The sequence below is a fragment of the Arachis hypogaea genome, chromosome 8 (genome assembly GCF_003086295.3).
Source record: "Arachis hypogaea cultivar Tifrunner chromosome 8, arahy.Tifrunner.gnm2.J5K5, whole genome shotgun sequence".
Taxonomy (NCBI): domain Eukaryota; kingdom Viridiplantae; phylum Streptophyta; class Magnoliopsida; order Fabales; family Fabaceae; genus Arachis; species Arachis hypogaea.
This window is the reverse complement of record NC_092043.1, coordinates 41,913,877-41,923,447: the sequence shown is the minus strand read 5'-3', so window position 1 is coordinate 41,923,447 and position 9,571 is coordinate 41,913,877. Positions and strand designations below refer to the sequence as shown.

The 9,571-nt window shown below is 28.0% G+C and overlaps 2 protein-coding genes across 2 annotated transcripts; both read right to left on the bottom strand.

Annotated features, from left to right (window-relative positions):
- Window positions 1-1,577: 1,577 nt before the first annotated feature.
- LOC112708448 (MLP-like protein 43) lies at window positions 1,578-5,048 on the bottom strand. Its single transcript, XM_025760600.3, has 2 exons — window positions 4,794-5,048; window positions 1,578-2,045 (listed from the first exon to the last, which is right to left on the bottom strand). Exons 1-2 carry the CDS (start codon window positions 4,981-4,983, stop codon window positions 1,774-1,776), a joined length of 462 nt encoding a protein of 153 aa, XP_025616385.1. The 5' UTR covers window positions 4,984-5,048; the 3' UTR covers window positions 1,578-1,773.
- A 3,741-nt stretch (window positions 5,049-8,789) lies between these two features.
- On the bottom strand, window positions 8,790-9,317 carry LOC112705381 (uncharacterized). Its single transcript, XM_025756216.1, has one exon. It carries the CDS (start codon window positions 9,315-9,317, stop codon window positions 8,790-8,792), a length of 528 nt encoding a protein of 175 aa, XP_025612001.1.
- Window positions 9,318-9,571: the final 254 nt, after the last annotated feature.

The window sequence follows — 9,571 nt, the reverse complement described above, 5'->3', positions numbered from 1 at the left end:
GTGGTCGAGTAGAGGTGAAAGAATTTGTTCCACCACTAACGCTAAAAGAAAAATGAAAACATATCTCATGGTTTTAAAAACTGAACCAATTCATTAAATCACTCTAACAAGTGATTTATCCATTTAGAGTTACAACCAATTCGATTAAACTTTAACTAAAATAATCAAATTATAGTAATTTAATATATAAAATTATAAATCAATACAAAAAATATAAATATATTCTAATATAAATATTTAAAATACATATATTAAAAGAGCAACCCTAACTAAAATTTCATATTTAATCCTATGTAAATACAAGATAATAGTTGAATAGAAAAAGAAATAGACTATATCAAAGTTTACATATATATAATTCATGATATTATGTATTATATGTAAATGAATAATAATTAACGAATAATCACACAAAAAATATTTATTAATTTATATTCTTATATCCCAAAGATTTTTTTTATTTGAAAAATTAGTGCTATATCTTTTAATTATAATATATATATATATATATATATATATATATATATATATATATATATATATATATATATATATATATATATATATATAATGCTCCATATTTATGTAATTTTTTAACCAAATTAACTAAGTTTTTTTTGGATTATGCGTCCTCCTCCCTATTAATGTAAAACTTCTTTCTTAACATAGAGCTTTTCTTTTTTAATGTAAACTTTCTTTTCGTTCTTCTATCTCAACGTAAAATTTCTCTTCCTCAATATAAAACTCTCGTGTTCTTCTCTACTCTGATTTTTACAACTTAAAACTTTGTGTTCTTCTCTTTACTCATGTTGCTATGTCATGGAATATGTAAGTGTCATTATTGACTATAATTCTAGGGTTCAAGTAAAAGCAAATGTGTGCATCATTAAATTTCATTTTGCAGGTGATGATGTAGTTCCATGCAAATACGAAGAGAAATCAGCCCAATGCTTATGTTCAGCAGGATTTCGATATGTTGCATTCAAAAGCTAATTATGAAAGGAGGAAATTTTTGGCCTCCAAATATTATTCATCATCACTTAGCTAAGCTATTTAATTTGTCTTATATATTTATATTCTAAGTAGTAAAAACAACAACTATTAAATGATTTAAATACATTATTAGATATTAAGATAGTTTAAAAAACTGAATAGTATAGATTTGACTGATTAGTACTTATTGCAATGTTTATATTTTGGTAAGTTTAGTAAGATAAATTTTTGTATAGGAGGTATTACTTTTGATTTCCAATAATAAAAAATTATATATTAGTAATAATGACGATTCAAACCGTCGTTTTAACTTATTCAAAATCCGCTGTTTTAATCTTGGAAATAACGGCGGTTTGAACCACCGTTTTAACTGACAAAAAAACGTCTTTATTTGGAAATAATGACGGTTTGAACCGTCGTTTTAACCTATTCAAAAACCGTCGTTTTAACTTAGAGAATTGTGGCGATCTTCAAAAAACCGCTGTAATAACTAGAATAATACCTAAAATTATGTCGCTTTACAAAACCGCCATCTTTAATAATAATAACAATTCAAACTACCATAAATATAAAAAAAACTGTCATTTTTATCAGAATTTTTTGTAGTGTTCAATTCATCCATTCAAACGAAAAATAGCAACCGATACAAACATCGATATTATTTTTTACGATGAAGTTCACACAGATTATACTAATAAGATAAACACACAGTCAGCACACTTTATTAACTTTATACCCAAACACGTTGTAATTATTATTATTATTATTAATTGTTGTAGCTTATGCCTGGAGAAGATGAGCATCCATTTCTTTTCTACACTTGTCAAAGTATTCCATGTAGCCATACGGAGCTTCAACATCATCATTGACCTTCTCATATTCAACGGTCCATTTAGCCGAACCACTTCCATTATTGTTCTCAATCACTTGAAAAATAATTTTAAAGGTCTTGTAGCGTTGATCGATATCTCCATCAAAGAGTTTGAATACGACTATCTTGTTCTGTCCATCAATACTTTCAATAGTCTCTTTAGATGTAATTACTTTACCATCTGTCAATGTAAAACATCAACAAATTTAAGTAAAATTAAAAAAATACAAATTTAAATATAGTTATACTCTTGATAAATAAGTCATTTTTATTTTAATGTCAATAAAATATTAAAAAAATAAGTTATTTTCACATCATTATTATTATTATTATTATTATTATTATTATTATTATTATTATTATTATTATTATTATTATTATTATTATTATTATTATTATTGTGCTTTTTTGTTTTTTCTTCTTTTTATACATAAATTATCAATCTTATTTTAGAAAAGTTTTAATTTTTTAAAAAATAATAAAAAACTAACACTTTTTGTCAATATTAACTAATACTTTAAGTTAATATTTTATTTTTTTATATGGCTAAAATTTAAAATGTCAAATTTAGTATTAAGATTTAAAAAATTACCTTTATCGATTAATTATTAACGAAAAATAATAAATTATATTTTTTTCAAGTTATCACATTTTTTTCAAAGATTTGCACATCTGTTTTTTTTTAGTTACTACAAGTTGTTTTTAAAAAATTGAAAAGATGGAGTTAAACTCTAAAATGATTTTTAAGATTAGTGTTGTCCACTAAAATTGTTCTTAAAATTTTAATTGTATCAATTATGTTCTTAAAATTGGTAAAAGTACATTACGTTAATTCTTGACCCAATTTTCATTAACGACATAATAACATGGGTTAATGACGTGAGTTGTTAGTGACACAGGTCACTCCATGAGTTGGCTATATTTAATGGTATGATGATGTGTTGACTGATGACATGTGACATGATGATGCGGATAGTTGTATCACGTATCACAATGCAATTTGACCACGTGTTTGTTTGTGCCACGTGTCACAATAGTATTCATCCACATACCTTCCATTATGTTATCATTACAGATGCACCAAATTAGTCTCGCACTTTGCATTAAGTAACTAATTTTAGTCCCTAAAATTGAGTGTCATGAACCAAACTAGTTCTTTCACTACTTTTTCTCATTTTTTAAAAATTTAAAATTTTTAATATCTTGGATACACTAATTTCAATTCTATTTTTTCACATATCGTTTAAATACAAGTACTTTTATAAAAATTTTTAAGATTTTAGTTTTAATTATATAATTTTTCTATAATAATTTAATATTGGTAAATTTTGTAATATATAAGTATGTTATTACAAAAAAAAGAATTATATGATTGATTAGATACATTTTTTAATAAAAAATATGTGTTTTTAACAAGAAATCAATAATTAAAATATTTTTTTGGTTCTTATGAAATATATGTTTCTATTGTGTGTAAATGGGCTACACTAAAGGCACTTCAAGCACCTTCACTGCCATCTCTGACCTCTTCAGTCTAGACGAAAGAGGTCGGAGATGGTAGTGGGTTGCTTGAAATGTCTTCACATTAACTCCAAGACGACTGTTAGGGATACTCGTAAGAGAAAAAATATTTTATAAAAGCATTTGTATTTAAATAACATGTGAAAAATATAATTAAAATTAATACATTAAAAAATATTGAGAATTTTTAATTTATAGAAAAAAGAAAAAAAAACTAGTGAAGAGACTAATTTAGTGCACGACATTCAATTTCATGAACTAAAAATGTGACTCACTTAATGCAAAGTGAGTGATTAATTTGATACATCTATAATGATGACATAGCGAATAACACGTGGATGAATACTATTACGACACATAACACAAACTAACATATGATCAAATAGCATTGTGACACGTGGCACAACTGTTTACATCAACATATCACTAGTTAACACATCCTTATACTATTACACGTGGTTAAACCATAAAATGACACGTTTCACTAACAATCTATCTCATCAAGTCATATCATCATGCCGTTAATAAAAAATAAACAAAAAATTAACGTGGTACACTTTTGTCAATTTTAAAATTATAATTGATACAATTAAAATTTTAGAGATAATTTTAATATACAATACCAATCTCAAAAACCATTTTAAAATTTAGCTCTACTCTTTAGATAAAATATGAGCGTAAAATTAGTAAAATCCTAAGAATGTTCGCTTTGATTTTGGTCCTACCTCCTTCTAAACTTTTATGCTTATTATAAGTATTGACAACCAAAAATCATATGCGTTTCTCTTAAAAATATTGAAAACTTTGTTAATTCTTTTTGTAATTATAATTATAATTATAATTATAACTAAATATCTTCTTTAGTCTCTATCAATATCATCATTCAACACAAAATCTAAGCAATAAAGAAAAAAACTTTAATATTTTAAAAGAGAACCATCAATACAAACTAAGAAATTAGAGCAAAACTAAACAGACTCATATATTTCTTGAAATCAAAAACATATTTCTGAAAACAAAAGAATTAAGGAAAAAATAATGTTAAGAAATTTTTTTTTTCGAGGAACACAACTACATTTTTAAAAATTATTTTATGTTTTAAATTTTAAACGTTAAATCATCCATTTTTAATTCTAAATCTTAAATTATAAACTATAAATTCTAAATCTTTTAAAAAATAAATATTAATAAAATTAAAAAAATTAGTCAATATTAACTAATTAAAAATTTGTTGCTTGAAAATCAAGCAAAAAAAGGACAAACTGTTGACCTTCTAGCTTGAGATCACCTCAATTTTCTTTCAGTAGATTCTATAGACTACAACAAATTAAATTTATCTTCTATAGCTACAAGGATATTAATTATCCCATTTCATAAAATATAATAACATGGAGTGTGTTATTATTACCTATGACATAAGTCCAGTGTTTGACCGAACCACCGACGCTGTGCCAGTCATCACCTTCATGCAGCTTGCCAGCATGCACTCTTTCACACACATTTTGAACATGGTGGAGTTTCTTTGCCAAGAGGTCAAAGAACTTTGAAGCTGGTGATTGGATTGCACTTTCAGTGCTAAGCTTACCGGTTAGTGCCATGTCTTAATTAAAAAATAAACCACTTTCAGAGATGTATGGGAAGTAGATAGAGCACTCAGCCTTCTAGGACTTTATATAGAAATAGCCTCTTATTATATTGTTAAGGGATTTGGATTTTCTAAAATTTGAATTTCACTTTAGAGAATAAAGTATAATTTATCATCATTTATTTCATAAGTGGGACTAAAAAAAATATAAGAAAAAAAATATTTAATGGTAAAAGATCTCACTTTATCCTCTAAAGTAAAAATCTAAAATTTAGAGAATCCAAATTTATTGTCAAGTAGCTACCACAATTATTATTATTGCTCATTAATTTAAATAATAAATTTTATCACGAAAGAATTATCTTTTTATACGATATTTTTCAATTTAATAAATTAAATATTAATTTATTATAAATCTAGTTTGTTGTTGATTAATATATTATTACCTGGATAAAATAAAATTCGAACCTTATTTTAAAAACTTGATTGGCTTCTTATATAATTAACTTAAAAGTTAAAACTAATATTTAATATACACAGTTATATCAAATATGTTATTTATACATTAAAATTAGTTATTAATATATTTATATATAAATACATATAAAATTTAATTTATTTTTTATGTTTATTTATATTTTAATATATATTTTATTTTATTAATAACTAATTTTAGTGACTATATATATCAAACTTTTTAAATTGTATTTTTTTTGGTCCTCACTATGTTAAACATTTGATTGTTTCTGACTAATTCTTATTTTACGGTGAAATTTCTTCTTTCACTATTCATCTATTTAAGTGTTATTTTTTCTTTAATTTAACGGGTAACATCACTCTATTATCTTTGGCATACAGGTTCTGCTGCTTAATTTTTTCTTTTTGGTTCCCCATGCTATATGAGAATTAATAAACCCAGCAACTCTTACTTATGTGCTTGAACATACCTCCAACTCAAATACATACATAATGTTTATTTATTGCTGAATTGAGGCCTTTAATTTTTCTCTGATCTAGCTTTCATTTTTGTTTAACTTGTGGTCAATAATAATCAAGATGTCAATCACATTAAGAATAGGATCAGGCAGGTGCATGCAATAATACAGACACGTCAATACATATCACATCAAGCGTTTGTTTGAACGCTATTATTTTAATAAAAAAAAAATTCAATAAAAAAAATTCTTTTTTTATTTTTTTAACGTGTTTAGCAAATTTCGAGTAGTAAAAGTAAAAGTATTAGACAAATCAAAAAACATCTTTTTTGAGAAGCTGTAATTTATATCTTTTTTAAAAGATCTTTTATCCTTAAAAAAGATGTTTTTCATGTAATAAATAAACAAAAAAGTATTTTTATATTATTATATCCAAACATAATTGATAGATAAAAAGATCTTTTTATATGAGATACCCAAACATGAAATTACTTTTATTTTTTCATAAGATCTTTTAAAAAAAGATAACTCGAAAAAAAATATTTTCTTAAAAACTCACCCAAACAAGTCCTAAATTGGCTATATATATTATAAGCTAATAAAAATCGAGTTATACTATGTGTACACATTAAAATCAGTCACTAAAATTAATTACTAGTATAAAATATAAATATATATTAAAAATAAATTAAATCACGTATACGTAAATGTATTAATAACTAATTTTAATATATAAATAACATTTTTATAAAATATCATAGTGTCTGTTCCAATTTGGGCTGACACTATGGATACTGAGTGTACTTTGTCTTTAGTTTCTTTACAATAAAATCACTTCTACCGAATGAAGCAGATGGAGCAAGACATTTATAGCCTTTTATTAGGAGCATACTCAATAAAGACACCCCCTGTGCTGCTGGTTGGATTTTGGGTGAGAATAGCAAGAACCGTCAAAGGCCCCTCAAATTTTATATGATGATTTATTGTCCAAGACACGAGAGGATAACTATTAATGAGCTTGGCTGAGGTAAAAAAAGATCTCATCCTAATAAATCAATTACATTATTGCAGTGGAAAGTATAGCCAGTCCTATCTCAATGATGTGGCCATAGTTAGTTGCAATTACTCACAATAAATACATGTATAAGCAGTTCAATTGAAACACAATATTTAATGCAGTTTTCACAGTTCTATTACTGTCAGTTCATAATTCTAAATTTTCTTTCATTGCTCACATATGAAGACAACTCAGTAATAGTAAATTAGAGAAGTGGATGTTACAAGAATTGAGTACATGCTGGACAGTATGTCCTAATTTATGATGCCACAATTGAAAAGACTACAAAAAACTGAATTTACAGTAGAACTAATGGAAAGAGAAATGTTCTAAAGAGCAGCAACTAACGTCATAAAACAGGTAAATTTCATTTTATCTTAATCTTTGTAAAAGCGTTTCCTTAGAGTGACTGCATCTTACAAAGCATGAATGTGCATGGAATTAAAAAAAGAAAGGTTAGGTAAACAATGACCATTTTGAACAATATAAATAATCACTAATTAAATAAAAATACACTATATTTTTAAATTAATTATCTAAATTTTAATATTAAAATAATTATCGTATACCTAGTGAAATGAACATTCTATATACCTATTATTCATATTGTTTGATATTTTCATTGTCTACTTATATTTTTTCTTTAAAAAAATCTAGTTTAAATTTGGCAACACTGATTAGAATTTTAGTAATTTAAGGAGAATGAATTAAATTTCATAAACTAAAATAGTGATTTGATGCTTTATTATCTAAGAAAGAATAATGGCCAATATGAGAGATTTTTATATTTGACTCTGGTTGACAATATGTGCGCTCGGAAGCATGTCACACAGCATTACAAACGGACGAGGGAACAACATAGCATGTTTGTAGATTGTTGAATGATGAAGATGGTAGGGGTGGAGGACGAGAAGACGATTGAAGGGAAGGATTCGCTCTTGATTGTCGAGAATATGTACAGGGGCTAGAACTTTGAGTTTGAGCAAGGAAAAAAAATTATCAAACCTGGGATAACAATTTCAAGCAAAATGACTAATCTTGCCACATAATTTAACATTGTGGTCAAGTAGAGGTGAAAGAATTTGTTCCACCACTAACACTAAAGAAAAAATGAAAGCATATCTCATGCTTTTAAAAACTGACCCAATTCATTAAATATGAAAGCATAATTAAATTTTTTTTTTCTAATATTACCGATTAAATAATTGGCTACTTACATATATTTATTGGCTAATAAAACACCATATTCTATTCTCCAATTTAGACTACTCTTCTGCTGCCATTGCACCCACCATGCGGTAGTTAATGCACTTTGTCTTTAATTTCTTTACCATAAAATAATTTCTATCGACAACGAGATGGTAAAAGACATTTATGGCCTTTTTATTAGGAGCGTACATTTAGCTTTCATCTTTGTTTAACCTGTGGCCAATAATAATCAAGATGTCAATCACATTAAGTGTAGGATCAGGTCAGTGCATGCAATAATACACCCAGGCTAATACCACATTAAATTAGAGTTTTTTTAGGGCAATTTACTTATTTAAATAAAATGGCAGAATCCTTTATTTAAGTGTGCAAAACAGATTGTTGTTGCATGCATATGCAAAAACTCTATTCTATGTAATCCGTGGTAACCCACCACGGTTTTCGAAATGTGCATAAACCGTGGCAGGTCCCAGTGGTTTAGGGGGAAACATTATTGAGTGTAAATTGTGGGAGGTCCCAGCGGTTTACGAAAGAGGCGTGGCATGCATAAACCGTGGTATGTCACCACGGTTTATGAAGAACATGGATTACACATAAAACCCGGTAACCCATCGTGGTTTATGTGGACAGCGCAATAAAAATAAAACCCTGTAACCTCCCACGGTTTATGTGTGTGGACAAGAAGAATGACCACGACTCTGCATTTTCGCCCTCCACAAGGACAAATGCTATTGGGAGGATGTTCGAGTTCCCGTCCTGAGCTATCGCCAACAGCAGCGTCCCTCCATACTTCCCATACAAGTGGGTACCATCAATACTGACGAGGGGCTTGCAATGCTGGAATGCCTCGATACAGGGTGGAAATGTCCAGAAAAGCCGGTGAAAGTACACCGTCGACTCATCAACCCCACCACCAATCCGAACAGGAGACGTCTTCAGCACCGTGATTGTTCCCGGCATTGTCGCCTGGACCCCTAGCATCCAACGTGGCAACTCCGCGTAAGACTCTTCCCAATCTCCATATATTTGTGCCACTGCCTTCTGCTTAGCCATCCAAACCTTCCTGTAACAAGGCCTGAAACCGTAATCGACTTCTGTCGCTTGTTGAAGTACTTTTACCGTAACCGCAGCATCTGCCCTAACCATAGCAAGAATCCTCGCACAGATAACGTGGTAATCCAACTGACGGTGATCACTTGAAATAGAAGTTGCGAGGCATGTGTGTGGCCCGTTGTACCTCCTAACCTCCCAAGTGCCCTTTCGTGCACGAAGCGCTACACGAATCAACCAACTACACCCCTATAAAGATAAAATCTGCTAATGGAGAACTTGAAATAGTCTTGATAAATGATAAAGAATTGAGTAAACAGATTGAAAAAATTAAGGATCAACAAAAAAGA